Below are 20,826 nucleotides of genomic sequence, written 5' to 3' on the forward strand. Positions count from 1 at the left end.
TAAGTTAACTTTCCTCATAGCAGCCCTCATAGTGCTGTGCTTTGTAGTTGTAGCTAGAACAGATAACACACCAGTGTTTTAGCTACTGCTGAGCAGTGCTCCCACAGCATCAGGGCTGTCTCTCCAACCCCCCTGCCCCAAAGGCCAGTAGGCTGGGGATGGGCAAGAGGTTGGGAGGGGACATAGCCAGGACAGCTGACCCAAACTGACCAAAGGGATATTCCATACCATATGAAGTCGTGCTCAGCAATAAAAGCTAAGAGAAGGGGGGGGGAGGCATTCGTTATTAAGGTGCTTGTCTTCCGAAGCAACCGCTACGCATACCGAGGCCCTACTTCCCAGGAAGTGGCTGGACATTGCCTGCTGATGGGAAGTAGGGAATTATTCTTTTTTTTTTCGTTTCCTTTGCTTCCGCGCATGGCCTTTGCTTTTCTTTATTAAACTGCCTTTATCTCAACCCATGAGTTTTTCATCTTATTTTCTCCCCCCTATCCTGCTGAGGAGGGGGAGTGAGAGAGTGGCTTGGTGAGCACCTGGTGGCCAGCCAAGGTCAACCCACCACATTTGCAAAAGGTTTACTCAACAGTACAGAATCTTACAAAGGTTTTGTTTAGTTTTGTTCTTCAATTTAAGAAGAATTCAGCCAACAGAAGTATACTGAATATATGGATTTTTCTTAGCATGCAAGTAAATCTCCCCCTGAGGCGGAAACAGGAATTATTGCTAGCTGTAGTGAGGGTCAAGTAAAGTAATGATGATCTAGTTTTAAATACTTAACAGTTATTTCAAAATGCAGAAATTTATTTCTCAGTAGCAAGCTCCTTTGAGCCATCAGGCATCTACATAATTTATTACTGTGTATTGAAAAAGGTCTTGGACTGGCACACTTTAAAAAGTTATAGTGTCCATAATTATTGGCATCATGAGATGTAAATGGTGCATGTGACTGTATCTGAGTGCTTGATTATGATTATGGTGAAACAGAAACATCCTTTAACTTTGTAGATGATTCAAGTTACAACAGAATGACAGTCTAAATATGCCACTTTTATGTGTGATTTGCGGCTGTTACTTTTTAGTGACATTTTTGCAACTGAATGGCAAGTAATGCTGTACACTGGGAAAAGAAGATTGGCCTTCCAAAAACAGTCTGACACATGTAGTTGTCCCTCATTAGCATGTGGGACACAGTTGACCAAGGCTGTCCTGATACGGTGCTATAAAATTCAACAAGAGTTATACAAGAAATGTATTTGTTCATTGAAAATATTATTTTTTCATTCAAATTTTGTTCTGTTCTGCTCCTTGCTCTTTTTTCCCCCATGTCATTAGTTTGGTTTATTCATCAGACTTTCTCTTTAATCGCTTCTTGTGCCTCCTTTTTTCCCTTTTGCTCCTTTCTCGTTGTCTTTTGTAAACAGCACTTTAACTTGAAAATGTTTCGACAGTCCTGGGAGACTCTGGTGCAAAATATGTTTTAAATTAGATGAGGTAAACTGTATGTTCTCAGAAGAATGTACAAACATGTGGTAACTCCCATTATTGATGTGTTTCTCTCCTTCACTCTAGGTGCGCTTAATGATCACAGATGCTGCAAGACACAAGCTCCTTGTACTAACTGGACAGTGCTTTGAAAGCACAGGAGAACTCATTCTTCAGTCAGGGACCTTCTCCTTCCAGAATTTCATTGAGATTTTCACAGATCAAGAGGTGTGTTCAGAAAAGCGTCTTCCATACATTGTCACGTGATGGCACAGATTTTTAGAAAAATAAAAATGGCCCTCTGTGTTGTTAGAATTAGCATTGGCTAACTAATGCTGATGCTCTTTACTCTTCATTATAGGCTTCCTTTCAAGACATTTAATTTACTTTAGTTTTGATGTAAATTGCTTAACAAAGAAATTACGTTTTAATTTGGGGAATTAAATTGTAACTTCGAGAAACAGAAAACCAAGGAGCATTTTGACAATGGAAGAAGATAGTGTTGTGTTTAAAATATACAGCCTGTTTATCTAGGGTGCACATACAAAGCAGTCAAACTGAATTTGACACCAGGTTCTTGCCTGGTGGCAGCTAAGTAATAGGTGACATTAAATAAGACAGAGGCAATCTGTTGGAATGGCTGTAGTTTTTTGCACCACCTACCTGCTTGGCTTCTTTACTGTAGTGTTTAAAATTTTGCTAGTGAAATCTGTAAATTTTGTGATTTTTGCATACCAAAAATATAAGTATGAAGTATACCAATATTTAATGCTGTTTCTTTCATGACTTGTTATTTTGCTGTCTTGCTTAATGTACTGTGTCTGAAAGCTCCCATAGGGCAGGAACCCATAGTAAACAAGCTGTCACACTTAATTTGGCTGCTCTGTAAAACATATATTTGAATAAACTATACGGCTGCATCCCTAAGTATTTAGCTTCCAAAATTAATTAGGAGCATTTCAGTGGAGTGAGATTTGAAAGTTCAGCACTGAAAAAGCAAAGTTTGCACGAGCCCCAGTGTGACCTTATTGTATCCATTTGGTTGTAGGGTTGGGGAAAGAACTGGATTCCTGCTCTCTGAAACACGTGATGCCTAAAAGTCACTGTCAGTTCACAGTTACTTTTCTGTGAAATTGCAAACGCAAGCTCCTTGCATCACTGGCTAATTAGCGACACATAATTACTTTATGACTACATGCAAAACTAGGGGCAAATCCTACCATTACAGTTAGGAAGCCAAACCATTGGCTGGAAAGCGGAGCAGTGGTGGTTGGCTATGAGTTACAGCCACTGAAGGATTGCCGCAGTGGTGGGAATGCAGGGCATACTCCCATGGTCTCTGAGTAAAGCTCACTTGACTTGTCTCTGCTGCTGGCAGCATGTTCACCAGCCAGCCAGCATGGCTGTTTTAAAGGGTTGGCTTCCAGCTTATTGTCTCTGAAACCTTGGGCTCCCACTGCTTCTAAAAGATTTTACAAAAGCAAAGAAAGATCATATTTGCCATACTGCAGTCTGTGTATGTAACATTTTTTAAAGGGTCCCATTAATGGGAAATTTTTAGGTAGTCTACAAATTGGAAAAAAGGTTAGAAAAAATTTCAGTCTTTAATAATACTGATAGACCTTGGGCTGCTCAGTCCTTTGAGTCGGAGGACCACGAGTGCGGGAACAGTGACTTTCCATTTGTGGACACTGAAATTGTAAAGGATCAGTTGTATCAGCTGAATGTTCACAAGTCCATGAGGCCTGATGGGATTCATCCCAGAGTACTGAAAGAGCTAGTGGATGTTACAGCAGGACCCCTCTCCATCATCTACCAAAGGTCTTGGGAGTCTGGGGAGGTCCCTGCTGACTGGAAGCTAGCCAATTATTCCAGTTTACAAGAAGGGTGTGAGGGAAGACCCAGGAAACTACAGACCTGTTAGTCTAACCTCAGTACCTGGAAAAATTATGGGGAAGATCATACTGGGTGCTATTGAAAGGCATTTAAAGAATAATGCAATCCTCAGGCACGGTCAACATGGGTTCGCAAAGGGAAAGTCCTGTCAAACTAATTTGATATCCTTCTATGATAAGGTCACCTGCCTAGTGGATGAAGGGAAGGTGGTGGATGGAGTCTTTCTGGATTTTAGTAAGGCTTTTGATACTGTCCCTCACAGCATCCTTCTGGACAAGCTGTCCAACTGTGGGATGAGCAGGTCACAGTGCTCTGGGTGAAGAACTGGCTGAAGGGCAGGGCTCAAAGGGTTGTAGTGAATGGGGATACATCTGACTGGCGAACCAGTCACCAGCGGTGTTCCTCAGGGCTCAATTCTAGGGCCAGATCTGTTCAATATTTTTATCAACAATCTGGAGGCAGTAGTTGAATGCACCCTTAGCAAGTTTGCTGATGATACTAAACTGGGAGGTGCTGTTGACTTTCTTGAGGGATCTGGACAGATTGGAGCATTGGGCAATCATTAATGGCATGAAATTTAACAAGTCCAAATGTCAGATTCTGCATGTGGGATGGAGTAATGCTAGACACAAGTATAAATTGGGAGAGGAGTGGCTGGAGAGCAGACCTGCAGAAAGGGATCTGGGAGTGCTGGTTGACAGTAGGCTCAATATGAGTCAGCAGTGTGCCCTGGCAGCCAAGAGGGAAAACCACATCCTGGGGTGCATCAAAACACAGTATAACCAGCTGGTCAAAAGAGGTGATTATCCTGCTATATTTAGCATTGGTGCAGCCTCACCTTGAGTATTGTGTGCAGTTCTGGGCCCCACAATTTAAGAAGGATGTTAAGGGACTTGAATGCATCTAGAGGAGGGCAACAAAGCCGGTGAAAGGACTGGAAGGCATGTCCTATGAGGAGCGGCTGAGGACTCTGGGTTTGTCTAGTTTGGAGAAAAGGAGGCTGAGGGGCAACCTCATTGCTCGTATCTACAGCTTCCTGAGGAGGGGAAGTGGAGAGGGAGGTGCTGATCTCTTCTCCCTGGGATCCAGTGACAGGACATGTGGGAATGGTTCAAAGCTGCGTCAGGGGAGGTTCAGACTTGACATTAGGAAGCATTTCTTTACCGAGAGGGTGGTCAAACGCTGGAACAGGCTTCCTAGAGAGGTGGTCGATGCCCCAAGCCTGTCAGTGTTTAAGAGGCATTTGGACAATGCCCTTAATAACATGCTTTAACTTTTGGTCAGCCCTGAATTGGTCAGGCAGTTGGACTAGATGATCAGTGTAGGTCCCTTCCAACTGAAATAGTCTAGTCTAGTCTAGTCTAGTCTATTCTATTCTAAGAAAGGGCTAGAAAAAAGTGGTTAGTGGTTTGTTAACTAGTGATTAGAAGAAAGAATTCCCATGCTGTCCTGACCCATAAGCATGTACGGTTTGATGAGTATTGTAGTAAAGTTGGTATTTCTGGTCTCTGTCCATTTTTATTTCACTGGACCAAACCTAAACTATGGTCATGGGATGTGCTTACAAATAAGCAAATACTCTTTAAGGGATAATCTTATGAAGTCTTATTCAGAAATCCATCTCTAGCTTGCAGAACTCCCTGCAAGCAATGCCTAAAAGTGTTGTTTTCAACTTCTTCCATGCCAGAAGATTGAAGATGTCCCATTCCACTGCCTCTGCAACAACAGCTAGCAGAGGAAAACCTTTCTTTTTTACCTTTGTGGTCCAGGGTATGAAACAACCTTGTATTTTCTCTGAGCAGCCCACTTGTTTGCCTTCACCAGCTGTAACACCTTTAAAACTTGAGGATTCCTCAACAGATGTATCTCAGTGCTTGAAAAGATGATCAGGTTCACAGATACATTTCTTTGCTCCCAGAGTGACTTTGAATCCAGAGAAGAGAATGAGAAGTTACATCTCTGTGTTATCAAATAGCGTAAGCAATGGAACTGTTGATATTTGAAATGCAAATCCATTAAAGCCTTTTCTAGGGCATTCCTGAACTCACTATTCCTAACAGATATGATCTATGTCTGGAATAATTTTTCTACAAAGTTTCATTGGCCTGCGCTACCAGTGGCTTAACACTGTCTGCATTATGTGTGCCAACTTTTAGGAGCAAAAAAAGTCAGAATTTAGCAATATGAAACAGCAATCCAAATATGGTATAATATAAACTGGATAGGACTAACCCCAAACCTTGGCCCAGTATATTCATTAGCCCGTGTTGTGGTTTAACCCCAGCCGGCAGCTAAGCACCACACAGCTGCTCGCTCACTCCCCCACGGTGGGATGTTGGAGAGAATCGGAAGAGTATAAGTTAGAAAACTCATGGGTTGAGATAAAGACAGTTTAACAGGGAAAGCAAAAGCTGTGCATGCAAGCAAAGCAAAACAAAGAATCCATTCACTACTTCCCATTGGCAGGCAGGTGTTCAGCCATCTCCAAGAAAGCAGGGCTCCATCACACATAATGGTTACTTGGGAAGACAAACACCATAACTCCAAACATCCCCCCTTCCTTCTTCTTCCCCCAGCTTTTATTGCTGAGCATGATGTCATATGGTATGGAATATCCCTTTGGTCAGTTGGAGTCATCTGTCCTGGCTGTGTCCCCTCCCAACTTCTTGTGCACCCCCAGACTACTCGCTGGCGGGGCAATGTGAGAAGCAGAAAAGGCCTTGATGCTGTGTAAGCACTGCTCAGCAGTAACTAAAACATCCCTGTATTATCAACACTGTTTCCAGCACAAATCCCAAACATAGGCCCATACAAGCTACTATGAAGAAAATTAACTCTATCCCAGTCAAAACCAGCACAATGTAGCATATATAAATATATGTACCTCACAATCTCACAAATACAAAACTTGCAACTGTTTGGATTTTTGATGCAATAAATCATTTCTTCATGTCCTGGAAAACTGTCCTGCAGTCAGTCATGCTAATCTGGGAGTCAGGAGCCAGCCTGCAGAAAGAACTGTAGTAATGATGGTGTCATGGAATACATCCTGTGTGAGGAGGGGATGAGGAAGGCAGCTGCCCCTCGGGAGGATGCTGGCCTCTGGGCTGCAGTTATTCTCTGCCTGTTAAGAGGATGTGCTGTTTCCCTTAGATATTTGGCTGGCTCTTCTGGATGGACAGGGGCAGCAGGGAGACTCATGAGCCAATGGCCAAGATAGTGGCAGCTCTGGCAGCATTAGCCTCATAGTCCTCATCCCCTCTAAATATAAAAGCTTGTACTGTCCTCCTATAAAGAGTGGAGGAGGGAAGGGGGAACCTTGGGGTACTTTCCTCCTTTGGGCAATGAGGAAGGGACCTTTCCTCATAGGCTGCTCCTTTGTATTTAAAAAAATACAGTAGTAAATGAATTGTGCTAACAGGTTCCTTTAGCTTCTGAGACAGGTACTCAACAGTGCAGAAGTGAATGAAAAATGTTTTATCTATATCTGATCAGGAAATATTATGTTTTGACATTAATAATTGTCATTAAAAAATGAATTTACATGCATCTTCTTGTGTTTTTGTTTTACAACCCTAGATTGGTGAATTATTGAGCACCACACACCCTGCCAACAAAGCCAGCTTAACTCTTTTCTGCCCTGAGGAAGGAGACTGGAAAAATTCCAACCTTGACAGACACAACCTTCAAGACTTTATTAACATTAAACTCAACTCAGTTTCCATATTGCCCGAAATGGAAGGACTCTCTGAATTCACAGAGTATCTGTCAGAATCAGTAGAAGTGCCATCACCCTTTGACATTTTGGAACCTCCAACTTCAGGAGGCTTCTTGAAACTCTCCAGACCCTGCTGTTATATTTTCCCGGGTGGAAGAGGGGACTCTGCGTTGTTTGCAGTGAATGGATTCAACATGCTTATCAATGGAGGATCTGAAAGAAAATCTTGCTTTTGGAAACTTATCCGTCACTTGGACAGGGTAGATTCTATTCTACTCACTCACATCGGAGATGATAACCTGCCAGGAATCAATAGCATGCTTCAGCGAAAGATAGCTGAATTAGAAGAGGAACAGTCCCAAGGGTCTACTACCAACAGTGACTGGATGAAAAATCTGATCTCACCTGATTTAGGAGTTGTATTCCTTAATGTACCTGAGAACCTGAAGAACCTGGATCCTAACTTTAGAGTAAAAAGGAGTGTAGAAGAAGCTTGTTTTACTCTCCAGTATTTACATAAGTTGTCTATGAAACCAGAACCTCTTTTCAGAAATGTAGGAAATACCATTGACCCCATCATTTTATTTCAGAAAATGGGAGTTGGCAAACTTGAGATGTATGTGCTTAATCCTGTTAAAAATAGCAAAGAGATGCAATATTTTATGCAACAGTGGAGTGATACTAGCAAAAATAAAGCTGAATTCCTGCTACCAAATGGCCAAGAACTAGACATTCCATTATCCTATTTCACCTCTGTCTCATCCCTGATTGTGTGGCATCCAGCTAATCCTGCAGAAAAAATAATCCGAGTTCTGTTTCCTGGAAACAGCACCCAATATAATATTCTAGAAGGACTAGAAAAACTCAAACACTTAGACTTCCTTAAACAACCAATGGTTACACAAAAAGACCTAACTGGGAACATTGCTAGTCCAGCTGTGAAACAAGCAAAGTTGAAACAACAAACAGACAGCAAGGAGAGTCTGAAGCCTGCTGCAAAGACACCATCAAGCAAGCCCGTCAGAAAGGAATCTAAAGAAGAAACACCAGAGCCTGCAAAGCCTAGTCCAGCACCGGAAAAGCTTCAGAAATTGGAAAGCAAAGAAAAAGTTCCAGTTAAAAAAGAGAAACCAGCAAAAGTGGAGACCAAACCTATAGTGGCAGAAAAAGACATAACAAGTAAAGAAGAGCAATTAGTAAAATCCGAAACTCCTGAAAAACAAGCTACAGATGTAAAACCAAAAGTGGCAAAGGAGAAGCCAGTGAAAAAGGAAGTCAAAGCAAAACCTGAAGAAAAGAAAGAGGAAAAAGAAAAACCAAAGAAAGAGGTTTCTAAAAAAGAGGAGAAAACACCCATCAAAAAAGAGGAAAAACCCAAAAAAGAAGAGATCAAGCAAGAAGTTAAAAAAGAGGTGAAAAAGGAAGAGAAGAAGGAAACTAAGAAGGAAGTGAAGAAAGAAGCTCCACCAAAGGAAGCTAAAAAAGAAGGTAAAAAAGAAGAGAAGAAGGAAATTAAGAAGGAAGATAAAGAAGCCAAAAAGGACATCAAAAAGGTTCCTAAAGAAACAAAGAAGACAGCTGCTTCTTCAACTGAAGTAAAAAAGCTATCAGCAAAGCCTAAACCACGAAAGAAGGAGGAACCTGCTAAAAAAGAAGCAGTACCTACTGGAAAGCCAAAGGAAAAAGGAAATATTAAGACTGTGAAGAAGGAGATCAAAGTCAGTGGAGTGCAAGCTGCCCTTGCAGCAGTTGGAGCCACCGCCACAACTGTAGCAGCTGCAGAAATTACAGCTAGTGGAAAAGAACTTGAAGTGGATAGATCTCTTATGTCTTCACCAGAGGATTTAACAAAGGATTTTGAGGAATTAAAAGCTGAAGAAGTAGAAACAATAAAAGAAACAAAACCTCAAGTTGCACTTATAGAGGATGAACTGAAACTCACTGGCACAGAACAAAAAGAAGCCTTTGAAGTCCAAAAAGAAAAAATAGATAATGAAGGACCTGCCGAGTCCTCTGATGAAGGCATAACTACCACAGAGGCTGAGGGTGAGTGTGAACAAACACCCGAAGAATTGGAACCTGTGGAAAAGCACAGGGTTGATGACAATGAAAAGTTTGAAGATGAGGGAACTGGCTTGGAAGAATCATATGAAGCAGGAGATTATGAGGAAAAGGCAGAGACAGAAGAAGCTGAAGAACGAGGTGAAGATGAGGAAGAAAAGACACCACTGGACATCACAAAACCATATATGGAGGAAGCAAGAAAAATGGAAGAGACTTCAGCAGAAATAATGGCTGAAGCAGATGCTAACATTAAAGCCGAAAAATATATTGAAAAGGCAGATGATGAGGCATCAGATGAACGGGCTGAGGAAGACAGGGAAGAAGCAGTAGAAAAGGCAGAAACTGAAGAAGAGGAGGAAGACAAAGCAGAAGACATCAGAGATGAAGAGGAGACTGAAAAAATAGAAGCTGAAGAAGATTATGTGATGGCTGTGGTAGACAAAGCTGCAGAAGCTGGTGAAGTTGAAGATAAATATGGCCTACTCATAATTACACAAACAAAACGCTCAGAGCCTCAGTCTCCAGCAGTTGAACCAGCCTCTTCTATCCATGATGAAACATTACCTGGTGGTTCAGAAAGTGAAGCCACTGTTTCTGATGAAGAAGATAAAGAAGATCAACCTGAAGAATTCACTGCTACTTCAGGTTATACACAGTCTACCATTGAAATATCAAGTGAACCAACTCCAATGGATGAAATGTCTACACCCCGGGATGTCATGAGTGATGAAACTAACAATGAGGAAAGCGAGTCACCTTCTCAGGAGTATATGAACATTACCAAGCATGAGACATCACTGTACTCTCAAGAATTTGCTAGACCTAAACTTTCTCCACTTCTGGATGCTTTTAATGGATTATCAGAAGGATCGAAAACAGAGGCCACAGAAGGTAAAGACTATAATGCCTCAGCTTCTACCATCTCACCACCTTCTTCATTAGAGGAAGACAAATTCTGCAAATCTGCATTCCAAGATGTATATTGGCAAAAAGGAAGTGAAATCCAAGGCACTGCCAAATTAGAAATCAAAGAACCCTATCCAGAAGATGGTGGAAAATGTAGTCCAGCTGAGAGTTTGTCCCCTCCATCACCCGTTGCCAAAACACCACTGAGTGAACGTAGTGTGAACTTTTCACTCACTCCCAATGAGATCAAGGTCTCGGCTGAGCCTGTCCCTATTGCTACATTGCCTGATATACATCAAGAAGTTGCTGAAGAGCACTGTGCAAGCCCTGAAGATAAAACATTAGAAATAGCATCTCCCTCACAGTCTGCTGCTGGTAGTGCTGGCCACACACCTTATTATCAGTCTCCCACTGATGAAAAATCCAGTCAGCTTCCCTCTGAAACCAGTGAAAAGTCAACAGAAGCTCCTGTTAGCTTTGAACTCAGTGAAGTTAAGGATGAGCCTGCAAAACCCAGAATAAGCCCTATGGATGAGCCTGTGCCAGATTCAGAATCTCCTATTGAAAAGGTTCTCTCGCCTCTACGGAGTCCACCACTGATAGGTTCAGAGACCACTTATGATACATTTTTGAGTGCTGATGTAAAGTCTCCCACCAGAGATTATGGAAGTCCTTCTGAGGGGAAACCTGAAAAAGAAAAATCACCTGTTCAGATGAGCCCAGCTTCTGAAGCCAGCTCTGTGGGCCAAGAAAAACAAGATGAAAAAAGCGTGGAGTTTATGGTAATTAAGGAAGGCTTCAGCCTAGAAAGGAAAATGGAGGATACAGAACCCAGCAGCTCCCAGTCTTCACTGGTCTTGGATGAGCGGAAGCTAGCAGGTGATCTCTCACCTACTCAAATAGATATTGGTCAGTTCGGTTCCTTAAAAGAAGACACCAAAATGTCAATTTCTGAAGGCACTGTTTCTGACAAGTCTGCAACTCCAGTTGATGAGGTTGTAGCAGAAGACACCTATTCCCATATAGAAGGAGTAGCTTCTGTCTCTACAGCATCTGTTGCTACTAGTTCATTTCCAGAACCAACTACTGATGATGTATCTCCTTCTTTGCATGCTGAGGTTGGATCCCCCCACTCTACTGAAGTTGATGATTCCCTTTCAGTGTCAGTTGTACAAACACCAACAACATTTCAGGAAACAGACATGTCTCCATCTAAGGAAGAGTGTCCAAGGCCCATGTCAATTTCTCCACTAGATTTCTCACCTAAAACCACAAAATCAAGAACCCCGGTGCACGATCACAGATCTCCTGAGCAGTCAACTATGATGTCAGTGGAATTTGGTCAGGAGTCCCCTGAGCAGTCTTTAGCAATGGACTTCAGTAGGCAATCTCCAGACTATCCTACTGTAGGCACTAGTATACACCATATATCCGAAAATGGACCAACAGAAGTAGATTATAGCCCTTCAGATATACAGGAGCCTACTTTTGCACAGAAGATTTCCCCCATGGAGCAGTCATCTTACTCTCAGGAGAAGGATATTTCAGAAATTATTTCAGTTTCTCAAATTGAGGCTTCATCCTCAACTTCATCGGCTCATACACCTTCCCAGTTAACTTCGCCACTGCTGGAAGAAACTTTTTCAGGTGCTGTTCCACCCAGAGATATGTCACTGCATTCTTCTTTTACTTTAGAAAAGGTGCAGAGCCTAGGAGAAAAGCTGTCACCAAAGTCTGACCTATCTCCATTAACTCCAAGGGAATCTTCTCCTCTGTACTCTCCTAGTTTTCCAGATTCACCTCCTGCAATCACAGAAGCAGTGTCAGCTAGTCATACATCTTCGTTGTTGCTACAAGTATCCCCTGTCAAAGCATTTGGTTACCAGGAACCCCTAACAAAGCACAGTCCAGAACCTTTAATCAGCCCAGAAAAAGAAGATTCAGAGAAAAGCAGCAGATCACCAGAAGAAATTAGTTATTCTTACAAGGCCACAGAGAAAAATACTAGGTCACCAGAAGATATTAGCTACTCCTATGAGGCAGTTGCAAAATCTGGATCACCTCAGGCCACAGATTATTCCTGTGAGATAACAGGGAAAGCTACCAGATCACCTGATGCTATGGATTACTCCTATGAGACAACAGGGAAAGCCACCAGCTCACCTGAAGACACAGATTACTCATTTAAGACAACTGGGAAAACCACCAGGTCATCTGAAGCTACTAGCTATTCCTATGAAGCAAGTGCACATTTTACTCCAGGAAAATCGTTAGCAGAATCCCATCAAGATGTTGACTTATGCCTTGTGTCCTCCTGCGAATATAAACATCCTAAAACTGAACTTTCACCCTCATTTATCAACCCAAATCCCCTTGAGTGGTTTGCAAGTAAAGAACAATCTCAAGATCAAGAGAAGCCATTAACTCAGTGTGGGGGAGCCCAGCCACCTTCTGGGGGAAAGCAGCAAGGGCGGCAGTGTGATGAAACTCCTCCCACATCCGTGAGCGAGTCTGCCCCATCTCAGACTGATTCGGATGTTCCCCCCGAGACTGAGGAATGCCCTTCCATCACTGCAGATGCTAACATTGACTCGGAAGATGAGTCAGAAACCATTCCGACAGACAAGACAATTACATACAAACAAATTGACCCACCACCTGTCCCAATGCAGGATCAAAGCCCTTCCCCTAGGCACCCTGATGTCTCCATGGTTGATCCAGAGACTTTGCCCATCGATCAGAATTTGGGTAAACCTTTGAAGAAGGACCTCAAAGAAAAGACAAAGACAAAAAAGCAGGGTACTAAGACCAAGTCATCTTCTCCTGTTAAAAAAAGTGATGGTAAATCAAAACAAGTGGCTTCACCAAAACCAGCTGTAAAAGAATCTTTAGACAAAATTTCCAAAACAGCTTCTCCAAAAAAGAAGGATTCTGTGGAGAAGGCAACCAAAAATATCTCTAATCCAGAAGTAAAGTCTCGAGTGGAAGAGAAAGATAAGGACACCAAGAATGCAGCAAATACAACAACATCCAAGTCAGCAAAGACTGCAACCACAGGTAAAGACAGATAGGAGTTCCCTAATGTTAAGATTTTCTTAGTTGTTGCAGCGAAGCTAAGTTGCCTTTATATCAGCTGAGAATGTGGTTTGTAGCAAACCCCCAAAGAAAGTCCATGTTTTAAATATAAATCTGGCGTGTTAAGGCCACATTTAAATGGATTAAATTCACTGAATTAACTTTTGCAATCTGAGAAACTTGATGTGTCAATTTGCTCAGATGTAAAGAATTAGAGAGAGTACATCAAATATAAAGGACTTAATACTAGCTGTCTGAATTGTTAACCAACTAATAGAATTAAAAGTACCACTTTTGTAGGTGAAGTGAATTCAGTAGTAAAGTGATCCACTTTATTCATTGTAAGAATCATGTAGGCACAATGCTCTTAACATAAAATAATGCAATTTAATATTGTGAGAGGCAAAGGTACTATCAGACATTGGATGCTTTTATTACTTTGCTGGATTAATTTTAAAAAGAGTATTTTTAAAAAACGATAGCAGTAGTAAGAGCGCTTTCAGTGAGCTGAGCATGTATATCATATAATCCAGTTAAAGTCTTATGCAATCAGTGATGACTAAACATACAGAAATTTAATGTCATTTTGAATGACTGTTGTGTATTCTAAGTAGTAATAAAATATGAATTAGATTACTGAAGGAGGCATTGTGCTAATATGTTGTTTCCGGCAGATCTTGTTAGAGAGTGCTTTGGGGATACTTTGATTTTGCTGTTGTCAGAACTGATATTCTATTGAAAGCTTTTTACAAGGAACAGGTCTAGGATTCAATGCAAGCAAGCCAGCTTTCAGCTATCTGTAGCTTCCCTATTTTAAGTTGTCTGCTGTTCCTTTCTTACATCATCGTTTGCATGTCTCTGTTAGTAGATGCTTTTCAAAGCAGCAGTACAGTTCCTCATGCTGTACATTTCTCCAGCACTTTAGCTTTATATTAGATTCTTCTTCCTTGAAGCATACTTCTCAGGTATATGCTAGAGCTGAAGACAAGGCTCTATTTGATAATGACATTTAAGTGTAAACTGTAATGTCTAATATTTTATCCAGTGTTGGTATCCACAATTCAGAAAGATTTATCACAGATTTTTTATGATGAAAGATGATAAAAGATTTTGTAACATACCCAATAGTTAAAAACTCTCTAATTCAGGAAATCTTATCATATTATGATGCTTATTTGGCATATTGCCCTATGATGAACGGCAGGTCACACTGAACAATTGTATTGGACTTTCCTGGCTTTACAATATGTGATCCTAAATAGAGTGTATTGCTCAGATAATTTAGTTTACCAAACTTCATCCTCTGTAACATCATGAGAAGGCCAATAAAACATAAATGATGATCATCTGGATACAATTACTGGTTGAATCCTGATTGTCAGTTCACACCATGATCCAGTGTGTAGCAAAACCAGCTTTTTTTGGTAGTATTTTTAATGTGTGTGTAAACTTTGAACTTCCTTTTGACTGAACCTCTTCTTAGAACAGATACTACACTATGTATAGCAGCAAAAACATGCTTCCCTCTACTTTTTGTTATGTGGCTAGTTTGTGTATGCAAATAAGGATCCAGCAGGCAAATAAACACTTGTTCTCAGTTTCCTGAAGTAATTGCTTTAGGAAGTTTCTCTGTTCTCCCAAGTTCCTCTTTGCCCCTCTTTCTGCTCACATGTAGTAGCTTCCTGATGCACCTGTAAGACAGTATGAGCATATCAACAGCTACTATGTCTTGCTATGTGCTGATACCCCAAATCTCAGGACCACTTCTGCATGGCTCCCCATGTGACTCTAGCTTTTATAATCATGCATACCTGAGACTTTCGAAAATCTGTACTTCTTAACTTGGAAAATAATAGTGCCATTTGTTGAATGGTAATTCAGTAATCACAGCCTTGTATAGTAATTGTTGGATAATAGTAGTATATTACTGGGAAAGGTTCAGTCAAATGTTGGTTATGTGGTAGTGAGTTTTTATTGTATTATATAGATAGTTACTTTTATTCCATTTTTTTCCTCCCAGTGCAATCGTAACTGGCATACAACAAAGCTGGAACGTGTCATTGGATGTAGGAGGGTAATGCCATAATTGTTTCAGGGGACACAGAAGTGCAATTGTAGCTATGTAATGCTTAACCAACACTAGCAATTTTAAGAATATCATCTCAGTGGTTATAATGGTAATTAATAAATGCATGTTTTTAACCAGCCTGTGATATATTCTTTTGTTGTTTGATTTCCAAAGGACCTGGGAATAGTAAGTCAGCAAAATCTACAGCGATGCCTCCAGGACCTCCAGCGTATTTGGATCTGGTGTACATTCCCAACCACAGCAATAGCAAGAATGTCGATGTTGAGTTTTTCAAGAGGGTGCGGTCATCCTACTACGTGGTGAGCGGGAATGATTCTGCAGCTGAGGAGCCAAGCAGGGCTGTTCTGGACTCCCTGCTGGAGGGCAAGGCCCAGTGGGAGAGTAACATGCAGGTAGGCTCTTCACTAGTATTTCTACCTGGAAATTTAATCTTCTCTGGGAAGCAATTACAGGAAGCCAGAGTGCCTCTGGAGTGGGCGGTGGCTGCTGGGGACAGGAGTTCCCGGCCTGGGCACCTTGTTTCACCAGTGATGTGAGAGGACACCCAAGTGAAGCACAGAGCTGCACCATACTCAATTGCTCCCCCATTTCTGGCCCTTCTGACCTATCTCTGGAGAATAAAACATTTGGGAACTGGTTTACAGGGCCATTTGGCTATTTCATCTTGTTGCTATACCATATATGATCCAACTTTGGAAACCTTGCAGTTTGTAAGTAGGAAAGAAAAGTGAATGTTTCATGGTTTATATGGTAATCACATACACTTGGAAACTTCATGTGCCTTTCCAACATGATAAATAAGTAAACAAAATATTTGGCCATAAACTGAAGAGCTATCGGTGCAGACTGCAGACTGCTACTTCTCTGGAAAGTTGCATCTCAGCACCTTAGAGAACCAAGGTTTTATTTTGATAAACTGCTTCTTTACAGTCATTTTATCTTATCTACATGTTTGTTTATTTCCTTTTATCCATCCATTTATTTAAGTATTTATTGCATAAAGATCCACTCTATCCAAAAGGGAATCATATTTGTTGGCCAGGACTTCTTACAAAGACATTTTTCTTATCAGTTGTTTCTGTTGTCCATTCCTCAGGAGTTCTCCTGTTTTGTGTTGTAGGTGACCTTAATCCCAACCCATGACTCGGAAGTGATGAGGGAATGGTACCAAGAGACCCATGAGAAACAGCAGGACCTCAACATAATGGTTTTGGCAAGCAGCAGCACTGTTGTTATGCAAGATGAATCTTTTCCCGCATGCAAGATTGAACTGTAAGAACAAGACCATGCACCACAAGATTTAACTTTGTTTTCAGAAATTCTTCAGTTTGAAAACACCTTTTCTAAAAATTCAACCCATATATTTCAACTGCTGAACTGTATACCTGCAAAATGCTATACTGTATCACGGCGATGCAAGTCATTAATATTTTTCAGTCTTTGCTGATTGCTAAGGGAAATAACGGTATTCCCATAGTAGGGTTCAAATTACTGCGAAAATACAGATCCAGTTTCATCTCCGCTGAATGTTTGGAAACCATGTACTACCAACCCCAACTGACTTCTGCCAGGTAGAGGCATTTGCCCTCTAAAGAAACACAAAGAGAGAGAAAGAAAGAGAGGGGTAGGAGAAGAAAGTAATAAATAATTAGATCTCCAGTAGTCTCATGGCAATAGCTGTATCGCTTACTGCAGTCTGTTTATGCACTCACATGAAAAGGAGGTTTTAAATTTGTATCAATATCTGAGCTATCGCAAAGGAGGTCCTTACTTTACAGAATTAAGTTAGCTGGAAAATAAAAAGAAGCAGAATGTGGCTAGGAAGGGACGTACAACCTAATGCTCATTAGCAGTTTTCCACTTCTTTAATTTGAACTCTGCATACTGACATACCATAACAATCGTAGGCGAAATATGCACGTAGTTTGAACCCCATTCAGAATTCTAAAACCTTTCTTTCAACATGCAGAATTGTTGGTCTAAGGCATGCTCCCAGTAAAAATCCACTCACTCCAGTCAGAACTGATCAGTCCACATGCTTAAATGCCCATGTCCACTGTCAATTAACTGAAGCAAAATACCAAACAGTTGGGAGTACATACAGTAGACAATTTGCCTTAGAAAGTGACTTGAATGTACAAAGAAACTTGATATATTTATTTTTTAATGTTGAGACAGCAAATTTATAAAACATCTGTGTAGGATCATAGTTACACCAGTAAAGAAGTGTGAGTGTGCATGTGTGATACTACAAACCTATCTGACTGGTCAAACGGCTTGGTGCTATGAATTGCGTATGTTAGTTCTGTGAACAATTCGTTGATGCACCAGGACAGCTCAACAAGGCAAGATGAGCATTTTTTCTTTAAAGCTTCTTTTGTACTGTGGAAGCAAGATTGAAGTGGCGTCCAGTATCAGAGTTGCAAAACTTAGTGAAACATTCAGGATGATGAAAAAGGTTACCTGCGAGTCTGTACAGTATTCAACCTTCCTTTGTCTTACCTTATTTTATTTTTTTCATTTAAGAGTAAATATGGGAACAAATGTACAGAAACCTTTTTTTTTAGTGCTGCATGAACTTTTAATAGATTTTTAAGAAAAGTTTTCATTTACAGTAAAATGCAAAGAAAAATTTTTCAGGTGAAGGCAATTTTTTTAGTAGTTTTGTAAGATAAATTAATAATGTTGTTTGAGGTTCTAGTGAGAATGGATATTGAGGTAAGATTTACTGAAAATAGTCAACTGCCAATACCTTTTTTGGGTGGTGGGGAGGGGCACCCTGGTGGTAAAATTAACCTATTGATGATGACGGAAAATGGGATCTGAAATGTTGATTGCCTAATATTTACAAGGGTGTAACCTACACTCTCAATCCTCACAAGATCTTGAAAAAAGATAGAATAAGCAATAAGCTAAAATAAGTCCCTTTCCTTTCTTCCTTCCTCTCTCTCTTCCTTTCCCCCTTCCTTTCCTTCTCTAGACTGCTTGCAGCAGAACAGCATGTAGAACAGTTCCATCATTTAAGATAGTTTAGATCTTTTAGTCTCAGAAGTTTTATCCCAATAAAAAAATCTTGTTACATTGTAGAAGGTTTGCAAATCTGAATTTAAAGAAGGTGTAAAGGCCTCCAAAATGAATATATGTGCTGGTCTGTATGATTCACCATTATGGCTGGTATTAAGTTTCACAACGTAGTGAACTGTGACTCATTTTATTTTCTTTACTTATAATTTATTTCAATTTTATGTTGTTAGGATATTTTTGTTTAATAGGTATATGTTTGCATTCCTAATTTTTATGAGGGTTTTTTTTATACTGCTTTAGGGTCCTTTAAATGTGGGCTCCTGAGGCCTATTTAATGCTGTGAATTACTGTTTGTCAGTTGTTGAGGTTTTTGATTTATTTTTAATGTCTTCTTTTTTTTAGGTATCTCTAGCAATGCTGTTTTATTTATTACTATACCTTTTAAGTCGTTAAGAATAACTCGGAATGACTATGGCGGAAAAGGCAAATGGAAATGTATTGTGAAAACAAGCATGTTTGCTGGGCTCATAATCATTCACTTAAAATTGCTTTTGTAATATATAGTCTTCAAAGTTATAGGCAAAATGTTTGGCAGAATAGTTGTACTATTTCTACAATTCTGCTTTGTCTACTTATACAGGTCAGATTTCAAACTTTTTGAGTGGGTGGGAACAGATTTTCTGATTTTCTGACAATATCTGAAATGGTTTGTACCTCGTCTTTGGTAGAAAATCTAAGTAAGTACAGCAGTGGTCCTGAGACTAATCTCACTTACTTATGACACTTACTCTTGTGAATCAGGAGCAATTTCACTACAATCAATCAGGGAAGTTACAGTCATTTGGTCCTACTGTAACTGAAATTAGAATCAAGCCTTAAATCTCCCCAAGTAAGTTTGTGATGGCTCAAGCATTAGTTTTACTTTAAAAATAATAATAATTAGGCAGTTACAGCCAACTTTAAAATGTTCATTCATTTTTTGCTGCTACAAGAATATTAAAATCCCAGTCTGGCTATTCTGAGGTATTGTAATGCCTGTTCCATCCATTCCCTTTTAAATGGTAATCATGCCTGGGTGTAACACAGCAATGAACTCCTCCATTAGCTCCTCTTGCCCTTAATGTCTCCCCTGCCTGTGGAACTAATCTAACTGTGCTAATCATAATACTACACAATTAGTTTAGTAACAGTCATCAAAATGTACCATGTACATTAATGATGAATGCTGTTGATCAGCATAGATTCCTAGAAGCATGGTTTGTTATTGGTTAATTATAAAGATTCAATATCTGAGTGTAAAGGACGCTCCATTTAAATGATGGTATTACCCATAACAGCATCCCCAGTCATGATCTTTATGCTATTACTATACTGCTTCATAAAATTCAATGAAGAATTAACTTTAGAGATCACGCCCCACTCCTGAACTTGGACAGGGCCTCTCTTGCATGCCTTTTCAAAGTCCTGTGGTGGGCATGACTTCATTGACCTCTACTTTTCACCCCATCTTTCATAGAATTCACTTTTGATTTTTTTATTATTATCTTACATACTGTGGTGAATGGAGCTAACTGTATATGAATGGGTTTTTTTAATTGTCTACGATAGCTTATGCATTTTAGGAGAGTTCTGATACTCATTTACTAAGATTTAATCAATTTGTTAATTGAATTTTCAATCCCTCTCACCATAAAGCAAGTCAGCTCCAAAGAGCACTTACTGTGCATTTAGGACATTTCTGTCATATGCTTCTCTTCATCTGTCGCAAGGGGTTCTTGCTCAGTAATGATGTTTTGAGAGAAATAGTAATTTTGTTGGTCTGGATTTATTAGAAAAGGAAAAAGTATAATGTTTACACTTGTAAGAAACTGTAAGCTTTCATCTTTTCACTTAATTGAACAAAACACTAAAAGCAACTAGGGGTAAGCATTTCTTAGAATGCTATTATTATTCACCTGGTTTAAAAATGTTTGCTATCTAAAATAAAAAAAAAGAAAAAAGTCTGTTGTGACTTTACAAAAAAATCTAAAAAAATAAGTAACTAAATAAAACAATGGCATAAAAATATTGAAAGAAAAAAAAAAGCAGAAAAAAAAAAGCTTCTCTGCAGTAGACTAGCTAGGAGCTCCAGATGGCAGAGCTACCTCTTCAAGACTGGGCTGTAATCACAACTGTAAAAGAGGAAATCTGAAATATGCTTTCACGCATTTGCATGCAGTCATCATCTTCCAAACTATGGAAAGAAACAGTCTTGTTGCTGGCTGAGAAGCACCTCACACACCTCTTCTCTCTTGTTCTGAACGGTGTTTGTGTCAGTCTGCAGCTGTGTATGGTATTATGTCTTATAATCCTGCATCACTTCTATCCAGTCATATCTAATGTAGAAAATTAGTTTCCAGTGAAAGTAATATGTAGTGCTTTTATGATATTTGTGTGCAATGTCCCCTCTTCCACTGAGGATATTTGATGTAAAGGAAACAAACTCAGTTCCACAATAAAATACAAAAGTGGTAAAGTGGTGTTGACATTTCTTGTCTTTGTGTATGTATGTATTTGTAAGTTTTCCCTTTCA

The 20,826-nt window shown here is 40.1% G+C and overlaps 1 protein-coding gene across 1 annotated transcript in view; it reads left to right on the forward strand.

The window, feature by feature from the left end:
* LOC309601903 (microtubule-associated protein 1B-like) overlaps positions 1-16,506 on the forward strand; it is a gene marked incomplete at both ends in the record, with an annotated part of 56,379 nt that extends 39,873 nt beyond the window's left edge. Inside the window, 4 exons of the mRNA XM_082335162.1 lie at positions 1,570-1,710; positions 6,958-13,123; positions 15,384-15,622; positions 16,351-16,506. Of these exons, the coding sequence (XP_082191288.1) occupies positions 1,570-1,710; positions 6,958-13,123; positions 15,384-15,622; positions 16,351-16,506 (6,702 nt within the window). The remainder of the gene's footprint in view (positions 1-1,569; positions 1,711-6,957; positions 13,124-15,383; positions 15,623-16,350) is intronic.
* Positions 16,507-20,826: the final 4,320 nt, after the last annotated feature.

Source organism: Platalea leucorodia, assembly GCF_965183815.1.
Source record: "Platalea leucorodia genome assembly, chromosome: W".
Taxonomy (NCBI): Eukaryota; Metazoa; Chordata; class Aves; order Pelecaniformes; family Threskiornithidae; genus Platalea; species Platalea leucorodia.